Genomic DNA, 16,807 nt, shown 5'->3' on the forward strand with positions numbered 1-16,807 from the left:
TGCCTCTTTTGTCCGCCAAAACTTTTCCATCACAATGCGCATTCTCCCATCTTGCTCTCACCCCTTCTCTACTACCCCCTCCACTCGCTGCCTGCCTCTAAAAACAGCCACCTTGACCTTTGACCCTCCACTATTCAAACTCCTTGTCATTCAGAATCACTTAGCAGACATTCTCCGTTTTCCTGGAGTTATTCACATCTCAGCTATTTTCTTCTTCCTCAGTCACATGACAGTACAGTCCAAGGACAAGTAGGATGTTGTCTGATGAAGTGATAAAGACTATTTGCCCTCCCCGCCTTCCCACAGGAACACACAGGTGGCTTTAGCTAAGAAGACAGACTCAGTTGAGGCTAATCCAGTGAGGAAGTATTTGTGTGGCAGGCTGATATCTCCCAGTAGACTTTGCTAGAACCATTCACTGGTTTCTGACTTGGCCACAAGCACACACACCCACCCACGAGTGTGAGGACTACAATGTACAGACAGTGGAGACATGCATACATGTGTGTTTTCAGATACACAACTATGTAATTTACTAATGTTAGGCTATATATATAACTTTTTAAGCCATTAATAACAGCAACTTTTGGGCCACCAGTTTACAGATGAGCTGGGTTGTGAAAAATCCCTCTGGCTGAAGTTTATCATTACTCTGCAGGTATAACCACTAGAAGTCATCTAATTAGTACTTAATAGGTTGGTAATAAACAGATTATGGTCTAGATCCTGCAGATCCAGGATCATAGAGGGAAAAGGATCACAGCATCAACTGAGTCAGAGATAGTTTTCATAACGTGGCTGCTCAAACATTGTTCTTACTCATTGGGTAATCATTATTTAACCATTAATAAAGCCATTAGTTATGGAGCTGCCGTGATTTGTCGGCATAATTGATGACATTGATATCGAATACGATGTCGTAATGTAAAAAAAGATACCTCATTTTTATAATCTGTATAACTTTATTTTTAAGATGCTTCACTTCATTACAACAAATATTTTTTCTTCAATATCACTATGTAATTGCAGCATACTTACGTTAGTTGACGGTCGACTCTGGTCAACGGTACAGATTTAGAAAATCATGGTGGCTGCTGCAGAGTGCGAGTGCAATTCATTTGCAAAAGTGTTTCAGTGTAAACGTTTCCAAAGGCTTCAAATCTATGGGAGTACTTCAGATTATCAGACAACAAAAAGGTGGTTTGCACACTGTGCAAAGTTTCGTTGGCAGCGCTAGTTCTGTGCACAAGCACCTGAAGAGAACACACACAGGTGCTAATCTGGAAGATGAACAGCCGGAAGAGGCAAAACCACCACGAGTGTTGTCTATTCATGCTTATTAAATTACAATTAGTAGGCAGGGCTTTTTGATATGTTTTGTCCTTGTAGCTGCGAAAAACTCCACAAATCATAAAGTTGTCTGCAAGTATCTTTTTGGGGATAAATTAATCATTTAGACTAATTAGGAAAATAGCAGCACTAAAAACTTATACACCTTTTAGTTGCCTGAGCAGAATGTAGTAATACTTTTTTACCTAGATAGCTTATTTCAGTTATTTTATGGACTTGATATTGAGTTTTGGTAACTTTGGTGTTTGAGTATTTTATGTGTACATTTATCATTCATAAGTTATAAACATTTAGAGTAAAACAAAGATTGGAAAACAACACTAAACTCTTCTCTTAGCAGCACTGCCAATTTCCAGCAGTGGGAAAAAAGCTGGAACAAACCTCAGCAGTACAACTTGAGAGTGTTTATTTACCAGGACAAGATGGTTCTTCACAGTTCAGTTACAGTGCCCCAAAACACGCTCCTGACCGAAATCAAACAGGCTAAAAAAAATCTCTACTGAGGGATTTCTTACCCACATGTACATGTATGCATACAAACACAAAAGGTGAAGCAGAAATGCAAATATGCTCTAGGACACACATGCACATCCTGGACTTCAGCAGCCAAAAAGGGAATTATCCCCAGACTGCTGGAATCAGACATTTCATTGCCTCTCAGTGGGGTTTCCATGGCTATTCTATGTACAGAGATGAAAAGAGGGGACCCTCGCCTCAGGTCTGGCTTGCAACAGGGACAAATTTACATCTCAAGTAGGGTGATTAAAGCCCCTCCCCTTTTTTCACCCCTCCCTTCCTGTTTCGGCATAACGGTCTGTGCGCCCCACAACCACCACCCCTCCATCCACCCTGCCAAACCAACACTTTCACCACTGCCACTTTGTGCCACTTCCTCACATAACGCTCTCTCACTCTCACATAAAGTTTTCTTAGGCATTAAGCTCCTGTGTTCACTCCTCTCTATTAATTCTAAAGCTTCCTTGTTGGGGTGTCTTTCTTTCTTTCCTTCCATCTTTCCTCCTTCCCTCCTTTTATCTAAACAGGAGGAATCTTGCCTCTCTCCACCCAGGCAGCCTTTGATCCACCCGACTCAGAGCTTCGCTATTTTCCTCCCAGGGAAAAAAAAAATCACTTCCACCTCAATGATCCCACTGAAAGAATGCAAAAGAAAAAACACGTTGGGGCGTTTGAAGAACTTTTCTTCTTTTCTCTTTTTCTCTCTGTCCAAGATTCAATGGTTGTATTCCTTCACCCCTGGACAAAACTTCAATACCCTTGTCCAAATAGTGCAAATCTAATGGCATTTATGGAAAAAGCTGCCGCAAAACAACTAGCTCTCCCCAAAACAGACCGCATGGCCACCTCACCTGCCATCATGACAGAGAAAATGTCATTTAATGATGAGAAGTAGGAGCTCTACCTGCTAATAGTAACTCTTTCTTGTTCCAGTTCACAATCACATCTTGTTTAGATTCACATGTTTCTGCTCAGTCATCAGACTTTGTAAAAGGGATAAGAAACTTGTTTAAAAGGTTCAAACTTCCTCAAGCCTTTCCCTATAGAAAGACCCCCCCCAGCACCACCACCACCACCAACACCAAACTGCTGCGTTCGTTCCGGGCTACGCGGGCCTGCAGAAGCCTGCCTCAGGGCTGGGATTAGTGTCTGTCCAGAGAGGTGTTTGTGTGTGTTTGTCTTTGAGAGGAAAAGAGAGAGAGAGGGTGAGAGATCGACCTCCGTGCCCCCTGGCTCTGTGCTTCCTCCCTCTCCCTCCCTCTCTCCCTTCCCCTCCTCTGAAGCAGTAAAGGAGCCTCACCTGTGGGGCACTGGCAGTGGAAGGAGTTGATCTTGTCGATACACTTGCCGTTGTTCAGACAGGGGCTGTTGGCGCACTCGTCTGTATCGATCTCACAAAACTCCCCCTTGTAGCCTGGCCAATTAGCAAGGGAGGACCGGGAGGGAGATGGATTGGTTAGACAGAGACACACAGTGAGAGGCATTTTCACACTGCTGTTAATGTACTGCTGTAACAGATTCAAAGTCTACAGAGTGCCTAAATTAATACGAGAAGGACTGCAATTACCAATTACTTTTGGGCATAATCAATATGAAAAATGGCCATCATAATTTATATGAAGTTTAAGGTGAGGTCATTAAATTGCTTCTTTGATCCAACAGTCCAACATTGGGATATTCAGATTGCACACAACAAAGACAAGCAGCACCACCCTAAAAAAATGTTAAAATAAAATATCTTCTGCTTATTTTTCTCATGATGGACTAATCAATTAATTGTCTAACTGATTCACCAATAGTGAAAACACAATAACTGAATTAAAAATGGTATTAAACAAAAAGTAAATCAGCAAATATTCACATTTGAGATGTTGTAAAAAGCTTTCTTTGAGGTTTTATTCTTTTGATAACCAACCTAAAAAAAAATTATAATTTAGTCTCAAAAATGTCCATTTAAACATTTCCATTGGTTGACTAAACAATTAATCAACAAATACTTTCAGTATTAAATATAAACATAAAAATATAACAAATAGGTTAATTCGTCTATTCATATTAGGTGCCATTTGGATTATTCACAAGTTTCTAATTCGACTCATTTTAACAAAACTAATAAAATTACAGAGACACACTCTAACCGTCTCACCTGGCATGCAGATACATTGGAAGTCTCCTATCTGGTCCAGGCAGGTGGCCTCATTCATACAAGGGCTCGACATGCACTCGTTGATGTCCAGCTCGCAGCGCGGCCCCACGTAACCTCGCTGGCACTTACACTGGAAGGAACCCATGGTGTTTATACACTTGCCTGCATGCTCACACGGGTTGGAACCTGTTTAAACATGAATACTTTAACAGGCTGTCATGTATGTATAAGACCTAACAAGGAGCAATCTGACTGTAAAGACATGACAATGACATAATTTGTAGTTTACTGTTGTCTGATGCAGCCAAAACCAAAGCCTCAACTATGTGGGAATGCAGTAATAACACCTCTGAGGGTATTATTTACTGCGATTATGGGAGCAGTTACAGGCACTGAACTACCTGTAATACCAGGTAAGAAAAAGCTCTTATTTTAGCTCATATAAAAGATACTACATCATTTGTAGTGACTGAAGCTTTGCTGACAGAAATAACTCTCAATATCTACCTTTTATTGAACTCATCAGTACAGCTGATGTGTCTTCAATCAGTCAGATTTAAAGGCTGAAACTAGGCAACAAGTTGAGAGTTGGCAGGTCAGGTAGTGTGAGTTTTACCCAGTGCACACTCGTCGACATCCTGATCACAGGAAGCACCAAAGTACCCCGAGGGGCAGGTGCAAAAATGGTTTCCGCTGACAGGGTTGGTGTCACAGTTAGAGCCCTTCTGACACGGGTTGCTGATGCAGGCATCGTCCAGCTGGCACAGCAGACCTGGGGCAGAGTGCATAAGGCGGACTTGATCACAGTGAGCATCACTGCAACTGCAACCACCACTATTTCTGTTTTTCAGCCCTCTGGATTACAGTCATTACCTCGGTCTCCTTTGAAAGGAAACTCTTACATTTTACAATAAAAAATCTGAATGACAATAAAAAATAATGAACCAAAGTTACAGGAGCACAAATATGGTAGAAATGTTAAGTTGTTTTGTGTTGTCTACTACATATATCTAACAGGCAAAGGAGTATTACTATTAAAAGTTCCCATGTACATGTCGTACTCCAAACCATCACAGTATTTACATAAAAGATTTGGGTGTATTTGAGGAACAGAATGAAGGTTAAAAAAACATTCCTCTAGTATACCTGTGCGGCCATGGAGGCATTCGCAGTAAAATGAAGCTACACGGTCGTGACAGGTGGATCCGTGGTGGCATGCAGCACTGGCACAGTCATCGATGTTCTCACTGCAGTCGTCCCCAGTCCAGCCATTCACACACACACATTGGTAGCTGCCGTAGGTGTTGTGGCATGTGCCGCCATTTTGACAGGCGTTGGGCATCAGCTGGCACTCGTCAACATCCTCTGTGCAGAGCTGGCCTGTGGGGGAACACGTCAGAGGATTTCAACTATGTACTATCTCAAAACTTTCTTCTTTACCTTCCTGACAAACGCCTTTCACAGACTCACTTTATTCTGACTTTAACTTCTTAACTATATGTACTGGAACATCGCTTTACAAACCTGTAAACTCTGGCCTACACTGGCAGTTGTAGGTGTTGACACCATCAACACAGGTTCCTCCATTCTGGCACTCATGACTTGGACAGTCATCAATGTTGTGGTTGCAGTTTTTACCAGTAAAACCTGAAACAAAGGCAGGATTATAAGCAACAGACTGGTGAATATGTTACAGTGTGTGTTTACTTTGATTTCACAGTGTCATTTGTCTAGTGGAGGTTTCAGTTACTTTCATTTCTGATGGTTTGAAAACAAAACAAAAGGGAGCGAAACTTCTCTACAGTTAAATGTGGTCAACTGTCTTTTTCCTCCAGAGGAAGAAGGCAGCTGTATGCTCTGAGGTCTGTGGCATCCTCACCATGTAATAATATCCACTCTGCCATGCAGACACAGAGAGGCAACCACTAGACTGTACAAGTGAAAATCAAAACCATTGCATGTCATCACTACCAGGAGTTTAAGGCGTACAGCTAAAAACCTATTGTGGATTCTAAAAACCAGTATCCAATATGTTGCACAAGCCTTATAGGAGCGTCAAACATTTCTGCAGTTCTGAAGTATGTTCAGAAAAAGGACTTAGAATTATCATCATCATCATCAACATTACTAGTATGAGACAAACAAGGTACCCTGTCCTGAATAACAAACATACAATCAAATGACCTCAAATGGATTTCTGTCCTCATGATATAACCACCAACTGTTGATCAGCAGAACAGTGTGAAATCACCTGCAGCCAGATGCTTATGTGTCAGAACATAATAGTGACATGTCTTGCTTTTTGCAACTAAGTGTTTCTAGATGACTTTAGGTTGGATCACCACAGGAACCTCTCAGGATGTAGCTGGTGACTTATCACAACTATATAATATGTTGTTGACTCACTTATTCTTTGAAGCGTGCATCAGTGATATTGTTCCCCGTGTACAGTATATGCAAAACAGTCTGGAACTCAAACTTAGATTGAGACATTTTTCTAATATAAGATTTTCCACAACACATGCATGTGTCCTCATTCACATGTACATAAAATGGGGAATCCAAGGGTAACCTTAAGGAGCAACAGGATCAGCTAACTACCAAAAGGTCCTAAGTGTAATATACAGTGGGAGATTCTCCTTAGTATTTTTCAAGGAAAATTTTGTTATGCAAGCACAAAAAGAGTAAGTCAAAGGGGTGGCAGGAAAAGTCACCACACACAGACATTCATTACATGGTTTCTCAGTGGAAACAGACAAACACAAGGCAAGGTTAGCCTGTATAGAGGTGATGGGGTAAGAGCACGACTATACTCCCAGCAAGCTTTGCTTCATTCCGCTACGTGAAAAGGATGTTGTCCTTTGACCATTTCCTTATGATAAGCCCCAATGCCTTCCTGCTCTCCATGTTCACACACTGTGCACACCAAAGCAGAGACACACACACACACACACACACACACACACACAGGACACAGCATAAGCAGGAACAGCCCTGCCTTAAATGACATCATCATTCCCACTGACATTTAAATTCCACTTGAGAGACTTCAGTGCATATAGAAACCAAGGGACGCGTCATTAATGTGAGCATACAACTGACAGATCTGATTTCCTGCATATTTCCACCTTAGAACTTTTTCTAAATCTGACTTTTCTTCTTCAGAACTGGACACTCTTGAAAATAGCACAGCAAAAGTCATGCTCCCATGTTTGTGAAACATTTGGGTCTGGAGGCCTGGTGTAGTGACCATTTGCATTGCTGGTCAGCAAGACAGCTGAAGCTACATTCATCAATCCATTATCTATACCACTTGTCCTGTAGAGGTTTTCAGGGAGTAAAGCCAATCCCAGCTGACACTGGGCAAGGGCTGGAGCACACCACTGCTAACCACTGCACCACTGTGCACTTGGTAACAAACTGCTACAAATGCATAACAGAAGTCTTACAGCTTCAAAACAACAGGACTGGACATCAAAAAACACTTTGAAACCTCCTCTAATGTAACCATGAGGTAAGTGTAATGTCCCTACCTGGCACACAGGAGCACTCGTAGATGGTCTCTCCCTTCTGGATGCAGGTGCCTCCATTATGACAGGGTGATGGGTTGCAGGGCAGGTAGCGGCTCTCGCAGTGCTTGCCCGTGTACTCTGGTGGACACTGGCACTGATACCCGCCCACCTCGTTGATGCACACGCCACCGTTTTTGCAGGGTGACGGGTTTGCGTCGCACTCATTGACATCCTGTTTGCAGGTCTTTCCAGAGAAGAATGGTGTGCAGGCACAGATGTAGTGGGACTCAATGGCAGAGCACTTACCACCACTGGCACATGGATTTGAGGCACAGGGGTCGGCTTGTTGGCACAGTTTACCTGAGGACACAGAGAAATTAAGGCTGTGCTAGCAGCACCTGAAGTTAAAACTACTGCTCTGCTGTCATAACAGTGCTGGGTGTTACCTGACCATCCAGGTGGGCAGTGGCACTTGTACGTCTGGGGACTCTCATGCTCACAGGTGCCTCCGTTGCGACACGGCGAGTTGATGCAGACATTGCTGATGGGCACCTGGCAGAGGCGGTCACTGTATCCTGGTCTGCAGGTGCAATTGAAGTCCACAGTCCCCCCTTTGAACACGGGGTGACACGTGCCGCCATTCATGCATGTCGAGGTTATGCACGGGTCCTGAAACTGGCACCTGTTTCCTAAGTATCCATCTGGGCACCTGGGAAAAGACAAATAGCAGCAGCTAAGAGAAGAGGAATGTGGAGAGTGCATCCTCATAAACACAGTCTGACTTTCTGCAGATTGCAGAATAAATGTGTCACAGTTACAAGGATAGGAGCACTTTTCTTTTCGTTATATAAGAATCTAATGTTCCCTCCAGGCATTTCTCTTTTAAATCATGAAAAAACTTCTAAAACTGTCACGTTGAGGCCATAACATACTGTATTTCAACTAAGGCGATACCAGCACTAATAAAACTGTGGAACATTTCTTACTTTTATTAAAAACAACAAATAAACTCAACATAGAAAGTGCATTACATCAAACGTCTGACTTCTGTTTACACAGCAAGCTATTCAGAATGTTTCACAATGAAGAGGATGCACAGGATGTGCTAAGTTTAAAACAATGACAGGGGTTAAAATAAGGACAGCTCACTATTTAACAAATTATTACACTGTGCATAGACAAATAATAAGCAATTCATAAATCTAGAGTAATTTAAAGATGACTGGTAGAAACGTTGTGCTGGCTGATATGTTGAATGATTAGTTAGATGTCAGCTGTTATTAGAGTATTATATAGAGTTATTAGATTAGGAAGAGAATCACATTGTCAGAATTTTGAGAAACTCAGTTTCTAGTGCAGCCCTACTCTTGAGTCTGCAGTGAAAACACCAAAATTCTCAGAAGATAATCCAGTCTGACCCCCTTGTAGAGGTTAATCATACCACACACATTATGAACTATGATTTAATAAAAACCTTTTATCTGCAAGTGATATTTTATCTACTAATAAACGTCCGTTCTTTCACCTCATTTAAAATTAGCATCACAAAGAGTAGGACCAGTCAAAGGGAATTCCTAAATACTATTTTCACCAGTCCAATCTTTCTCAGCTCAGCTCTAACTGAAGAGTTCACAAGGGTAAGACCACGCTGCTGACCAGCAAGGGTCATCCCTTTGTGTACTGTGCTTATAAATTAACTGCTTGGGTTATTGCCTCTATCAAGAGGATTAACTATCCATTTCTCTTAAACGATGACCCTGCACTGCTGTTTTTACCACACGGCAACACAGCCATGAGAAACTATGCTTTAAACGTGACATTCATCTTTCTGCCATCATGCCCCGTGAACAATGCGTTTGAGGCTGTAAAACAGAGTGGCCTGCACAGAGGGAGGAGGGGGATAAACTCTGTGATGTTTCTCATAGGTTGTGTCTGAGTCATAAACGCCGCTCAGACGCCAGTGAATATGTTCCCAGAGCTGCTACAGATCACAGGGACACATTCACACATTTACAATTACAATGAGAAGAGTTGAAGGGCGTCCCCTGAGAATACGCATGGCTCAATAAAGGGGCCACACACACAGAGCGTGCACACACTCATACCTATAATGTGCAGTCTTTTGCACACACACACACACACACAGTACTGCACGTCACGCTCAATCAAATCAAACTGCAGTGTTGAGACTAGAGCAGAAACATTACTGCCAGCAATCTTAATATTTGAAAAATAGTTTAAGCCATCTATTAAAAAAAAAAAAAGCCAAAAAGCTCCTTGTTCAAGCTTCTTTATGTGATGATAAGCTGCCTTTCTGGTTTTATCATTGTAAATTTTTATTTAATCTGTGGTTTGTGGTGGACATTTTTTTATATTTCTCTACCGATACCAACATGATCCCTTATGTTTCTACAAAACCATTTTGCCATGTGACAACAAAAGCCAGACTTCTGAAATATTAAATGTTCTCTCCATGCAAGCAGTTGTGCAACAGCTTTTCCAGCTATAAGAAATTATGTTTTAAATCAGTAAATATCTGATTAAAGAACATCAGTGTTAGCACTAGTACTAGTTTCAGTACAAAAAAGTAATGAGGTCCAAACCCAAAGCTTAATGCAGCTCTGTTTGACACCAAAACCACCCAGACCTGCTTCATCACACCCTCCCTACCTCCACATTCCCACATTCATCACCTTCAGAGATCCAGTACTGTTCTCAGCAGCAGTGGGTGGCCAGGGAGGCTTGGCCATTACAAAAACAACACATCTGCTCAATAGCGCTGGATACAAGAACTGCAACAACAACACTATAATCTTGGTCCTTATCTGTTCAACCATTTAGTCAGCACTCATTCAGAGGTGCAGCCAGAGGGTGGATTTGGAGTTTAACCCCTCAATTACTTTATAGTCCATACTGTATTATGCATAGCTTTTGAGAAGGCACTACAACAATGCACCATACAGAACGTGATATTAACATGGAAGTTAGTTCCATCCTCTTTGATGGTAGTGGTGTAACGGATCCTCTCCGTGGTTTGGCATACAGATAAACCACTGTCCCTGGCACTTCAGTTTCAGGCAAGTGCGAGCTATCGGTCTGCACAACAGGGGACACTAGCTTTTCCTCATCAGGAACCTAACGAGACTTTACAGGTCTGACATGGTGGTTGCACCATGGGCAAAGTCATGGAGTCAAAATTCTATTTGTCCCCCCTTTTAAGTCTTTATTTATTCTGCTGATGCTAAAAATTTACTGATCCAAAAACCATGATAAGATCCAAACAGTAGGTTTTGTGAACTGTTCCACCCCTATTTCATGGACAGACTTTTTAAATTTCCTTAAAATTAATAAAACTGATGACAGTTTTTAAATTCATATTATTAAACAACCCTACCTCCACCTTGAACCCCCCCGCCCCAAATTACAAATAAAGTCCCCTGTACTCATTCATCCCGAGGACAAGGCGGCATCTGAGCCGCAGCGTTTGAGCTCCAAACCAACATTATGGAAACTTCAAAGCGTCGTGCCACCACCTCAATACTCTTTATTCTTCTCTCCCCAGAGAGGATTTGCCCCAGCATCTGACACGGGATGGGAACAGGATGAAACAGAAGAGACTGTGGTGCAACCTCTGTCAAGACACATGAAAGATTTCTGAAAAGTGAATTCCGACACAGAGGAAAATTACACAGCGACAGCTAGAAAGGCGTTCTTTGGCACAAACTTAAACAGCTCTCGCTGAATACTGATGTTTTACTCTCACACAGAATCAATATTGTGCATAACATGTCCTCCCATGACATTAACACCCACTATCGCTATCAAATACATGACCAGAGTCACCAAGTCTGTTAGCCCTGAGGGGCTGGCAGGACAATGTCCCCAAACATTCTCAGGGGGCCCAGTGTAGGTGTGTGTCGGCAGGGGCCAAGCCGTGGCCCCTCTGTGGGGACGGACGTGTGTTTAAACAGGGTCTCCCTCTCAGGGGGATTACGTGGCCTTAGGCCTGTGGCAAGGAAAAGAAAACATCACATGCTAGGGTGCCCGCTGCGTAAACAGCAGTAGTGAGTGGTGGCATGTCTGAGTGGTGTTCAGGGATCACTGTAGCATTAAGGTCAAACAAGCAGCAATGTCCGGATCTGAAAACCAAATCTCATTAAAATATCTGTCTTTCTTTACAAAATCGTAGTCATGGGCTTTACAAACTGCAACATGAGACACCTTTTATCATGAGATTCTTCATTCAGGCAAAAACACTTTCGCACTACTGATATACTGTCGATACACTAAGTGAACTCTGACAGGAAAAAAACTTTGCAGAGGGGGAGAGGCACCCTGATTGCTCAATAGTTATGGAGCAGCGCACCGTGTACACGTGCACAGTGCAAGTGTTGCTTAATAGTTGTTCCTAGGATGAATTCTGAGATGCACTTTAAAAAACATCAGTATTTATCTAATGTAATAGAGTCATTAGAACTGAACTGAATCAAAATAAACTAAATCCAAATGAATCTTGACTTATTTTAGAGACCAGTACCGATATCCAGCCTCTGCGTGCAAGTTTCAGTGCAGAGAAGCTGCAGATCTGGCTGCCAGAAGACCAGTCCAGTTAAGCCCCACCAGTGGCGAGTGCTGGGGTCGTGAGGCGCCACACGAGCTCACTGGAAAAAGGCCGCAGGGAGCAGGTGCGCATGTTAATGAGGAAACAGCAGCTGCCGCCCCCGGTCATTCACCCCCTCCTCCACATCTCCTGTATCCCTTATCCCATGACTCTGCTTCCTTCCTCTCCATGTCACCCCAACACACTGCTGTCCTCAAACCTAGAAAGAGAGCATGCACTCCTAGAAGTCAGCTTCCTAACTTGTGATTTAGTCTGCATTAGCCATTTTTAGGGGTGTTTTTCACATTAACACAACTGAGTTAATTTGTGGTGAAGAAAGATTTTGAGAATTGTAAGAAAATGATCCATCTATAAAGAGCATTTAATAAAATTCAGTTTCAAACCAATAAAAATAAATAAAAATGTGAAAAATATTTCATGAATCAAGATAACTGGTGTTGAATATATTGTTAGATCTTTTTCTTTAGACTCACCAATGCTTCAAAGGACATGTTGAGTTGGACATTTTTTATAGTGTTAGTAATTTGAATGGCTTAGCCCCACCACCCTCCCCTAACTACTTAGCAGAGAAATGAAGAGCAAGAGGGGAGGGGAAAAAGAGGGAGCGAGAGAGAGCAAAGGATGAGTGGGCCCATTGTTTTTCCTGCCCATTCAGAGCTGGCCACAGACCGGGCGTATTCAGCTGTTACTCCTCCTCTTTCCTCTCCCGCCTGTCCTCGTTCTCCCTCTCTGTCTCCAAAAAAATCTTTCATTCTATATGGCTCATCCCTGAATTTTCCCTTCTTTTTCTAATTACTGGTTTCACTTCCTCCGTTCAAAGCTGTATGGTTGTTGGCATCCGCTCGCTCCCTTCTATACACCTTCTTTCCGTCCCACCCACCCCGCTCCTCCTACAACCCCGTTTCTTTTCATTTCTAAGACACCACATTAGAATCTGTCAGTCTCAACTGACTAATGCTCACTCCTCCAGAACTTTCTTCCAAGTTAGTCTTAGATGTTCTGTAACTTTTTGTGGTCTGCAATGTTTGAAGCCAAGCATGGAGCAAAGGAGAAAGCTTAAAATCCAAAACACACACAAGCAGTGGGACAAACAAAGGTGCCTGAAAGAAAGGAAATGGAACTGGTTTTGTTGGGTTTTAAAGGGGAGAAAGACTGAAAGGGGTTGCCAGTTCAGGAGGAATTTTGCTGTTTACTCTCAAGAGTCTCCTGCCTTGATTCTTAACCCGAGAAACCTCAATAGATACTCGCTGGCAGTCTCACTTTGTGGTTCATTTGAAAAAAAAAAAAAAAAAAATCGCACCAGCTCTGGAACTGGCACCTGGCCTTGCACAAACAGCCTGGCGTCTCGCACCCAGACCTAAAAGACAAACAGACAGAGCCCCCGCACCCTTACCTCAGTGCATGTGGACACTTTATGCAAACACACTCTGACTGAGGTGCTAGCAGTAAGTCAACTGTAGCACACAATAGGCAAAGAATGCTAACAGCTTGCTCTTTAACTTGGCAAGAGCCTGTCAAATAAACGCTCAACACAAAACTGCTTTTAAAGAAACCAAGCACAGCTGCCTCGATGAGAGCGCAAATTTATAAAATAAGGGGGTAAGACAAAAGATATTCAACAACTCTTTTATAAAGTCTTGGCTGTGTTCAAAACAAACAGCAAAGCAGCTGCTTCAACAAGAGAAATCTGCTGCCCTGGCGAGCGGGGTAATCTCAACAGCAGCAGGTAAACTATGCTTCTGGACAAGTAAATAAAGAAGACAAGAAAAGAGGGACACAAATCAGAAACTGAGCAAATATCAGGTGTTTGAGAGGCATCATATAACTGCAGTGGACAGCAGTGGAATTATCTCTGCAGTAAGCCCGATACTGTTATTAACTTTTCTGTCATCCCTGCCAAGTAGCCCTCATTGTTCTCCTCAGAGCTCACTACTGGGTTGTCTCGTCTTCAATTGCTGCTGCAGTAGCCCATGGCAACAGGTCTGTGACACTGATGAGATGCATAACAGGGCGGCTTGAGCCTGCAGCAGATGCTGTAGTGACATCTGACCCTTGGTCGGGCGTCACTCTAAAAGGGGCTTTCCTTAGTTTTGGGCCAACCTGCCATCTGCCATTTTTTCTGAGGCCCCACGCAGATGGGGACAGAGGCTCTGAAGGCGATATGTGGGCTACACATGTGTACTGTATACAAATAAAAACCTAGAATGAGTACAACTGGCAACTGTACAGGCCCCATTGTATGGCTTTTAAGAAGCTTAGTAGATTAGGTTGTGCATTTATTCAATTACTTTGCCACATAAAGCTCTGTGGGAGACAGAATCAGTGTCTGGCTCCATTTCTGTACACGACATAATTAGGAACATTTTATGATAATACTTTGTTTACCAGTTCTTTTAGGCTTCACACATAACAAAACATGATCCATGTTGAGGCTGACAGCTAAAGGAACATTCCAGTTTACTGCTGCGTGGCCATCAGTTCGACTGCAACATCACTACCTCAAGGTTTAACTGGATATGAAGGTTGAAGGTCAGAAGGTTATAAACAAGCCAGTTCTCAACAGCAAATTCATTTATAGGTAAAATCACAACTGAGGGCCCCTGCTCATAGGAAGACTGTGTCAATGCACAATGACAGTAAGCACAGTCTATTATGGCAGCAGGTTATAGTCATTATCAATTAATCTGTCGATTATTTTCTTGATTAACTGATTAAAACATTAATTAATCTGGTCTACAAGATGTCAATAAAGGGGATAATAATGCCTGCCACAACTTTCCAAGGTGATGTTTGACATTTATTTCACAATTACATATGTAAGCAATGAACCTGCACAAGTGAGAAGCTGCAACTTGAAAATGTTTGTCATTATAGATGCTATAATGAACATTTTAATTTTAAAATAGTTTTATATGTCAACAGTTTTTCTGTCAACAGTCAATAATAACTTTGTCTTTTATGTGAAGACAGACAGGAGCTACAGAGAACAAAGGTCCCCGGCCACATTCAAACCAGAGGCACTGCTGTTTACGTGGTACAAATCTTAGACCCTAGAAAGTCAAAGCTGTACAACAGGTAGTTTGAGTAGGGTTTTTTTTTGCCATTCATCTTTGTTCTCTTCCAAAGAAGTATGACTAACGTCTGATAATCTGACTGCTCGTGTTTCTCCTCCCAAGAGACATCATCTAGAGATGGAAGGCTGGCAAAAACATGAACATAACCGAATTAACTATTATTTAATAATGTAGTGGTTTTTTTGTCATGTTTCACCCAGTGAAAAAAGAGCTTTCATCCAGGAGTCAAGCAGTGTTAAGTGTAACATGTTTGTACCTTTGCTCCCCTTCCCCTCACCCCTCCTGTCTCCCCGCCACCCGTTCTCATTTCCTGGCTGTTTGGTGCTGCGCCTGGGCTAAGTCCCCTTTAGTCTTGTCTGATCTGTTTTAAAAGCATTGCCCAAGGGGGGCCTCTCTCTTCTCTTACTTGCACACTTCCCTCTCTCTCTCTCTGTCTTTTTCTTTCCCGCTCTTGTTGTTTTCCCAGAGGCATATAGTGGCTAACCACCGTGACAAGTCTGCCACCACTGTCGGAGAAAATCAACACTAAAATACATGCTTAAATTCAGCCTTAATCACGCAAGTCGAGTCTACTGAAATAAAAATAGCTCTGGCTAAAAACAAATTGGCACAAAAAACAGGGTTGCTGTTTGTTGTGGAACTGAAACCAAAGTTACCACCAAAACCCCACTGGCTACAGAAATGACAGGGAAAGCACTGCCCCTTATTGCCTCTCCTTAGAGCCATCCTTCTTTTCCGTCCTCTCTAATTGTATAGCAGAGCTGACCTGGCCAGCCCACATCTGGCAGCCTTCCTTAGAGACCCTGTTCATTTAGGAGCATTACGGACACAGCCCCTGGCAAAGACCCAGCTCCTCCAGGGACCAACACTTGTGTGCATGTGTCTTGAGTCATAGCGGCTCTAATGACTTTTGCCACTGCACACTTTACAAGTTTGGGACCACTTTAAGGCTTTACAGGTGTCTGAAGGTGCAACTGGACCTTCAGGTTGTTACTGTACACAGAGACAAGCCCATATGTCACCCTGTCAGTCCTCACCTGCCCAAATCTCCCCCATATATCCAGACCAAGATCAAGCTGTTAGAAGGAGTCACGTTTTCATGTGCTCTACTTACATTTATTTTGAGAGTTAGCCAAACTACACAATGAACAGCTGGCTGTTAAATGTAACTGTTAAACACAAATCACACACCGGTGTGCGTGCATTCGGCCAGGGATGTTTTTATTTGCTGTAATTCCACTCTGTAGATTTTTTTATATTTAAAATAGTGTATTTTTGCAGTTCAAAAAAGCTAACAAGTGGTAAGTGTGACGATCAACAAACCACCTAGCTTTAGCCGTCTGTGGAAAGAGAATATTTCAAATATTGTCTAATATCACTTCTTGTATTATTTTTATATATTTATAGTTTTTTACAGTACAGTACTAACCCCAGAGATAAATAATAAAAGGGTCCATCTGGCACTTTACAGACAATACTAGCTGAAACACTGACGCATGGATAAGTGATGAAGCTTAAAACTCTTGAAGGAGTAGTGATTTTCCCCTGTGTAATATCCTGGCTGGTAGCAGTCTTACAGTTTGCATTG

At 42.4% G+C, this 16,807-nt stretch overlaps 1 protein-coding gene across 1 annotated transcript in view; it reads right to left on the reverse strand.

Moving 5' to 3' along the window:
• Positions 1–16,807, reverse strand: part of notch1b (notch receptor 1b) — a 41,990-nt gene that overhangs the window by 21,088 nt on the left and 4,095 nt on the right. Inside the window, exons 3-9 of the mRNA XM_020598248.1 lie at positions 7,971–8,233; positions 7,546–7,884; positions 5,537–5,659; positions 5,159–5,392; positions 4,629–4,784; positions 4,013–4,198; positions 3,167–3,280 (exon numbers count right to left, since the gene is read on the reverse strand). Coding sequence (XP_020453904.1) covers positions 3,167–3,280; positions 4,013–4,198; positions 4,629–4,784; positions 5,159–5,392; positions 5,537–5,659; positions 7,546–7,884; positions 7,971–8,233 — 1,415 coding nt within the window. The remainder of the gene's footprint in view (positions 1–3,166; positions 3,281–4,012; positions 4,199–4,628; positions 4,785–5,158; positions 5,393–5,536; positions 5,660–7,545; positions 7,885–7,970; positions 8,234–16,807) is intronic.

The sequence above is a fragment of the Monopterus albus genome, unplaced genomic scaffold (genome assembly GCF_001952655.1).
Source record: "Monopterus albus unplaced genomic scaffold, M_albus_1.0 scaffold37.1, whole genome shotgun sequence".
Classification (NCBI taxonomy): domain Eukaryota; kingdom Metazoa; phylum Chordata; class Actinopteri; order Synbranchiformes; family Synbranchidae; genus Monopterus; species Monopterus albus.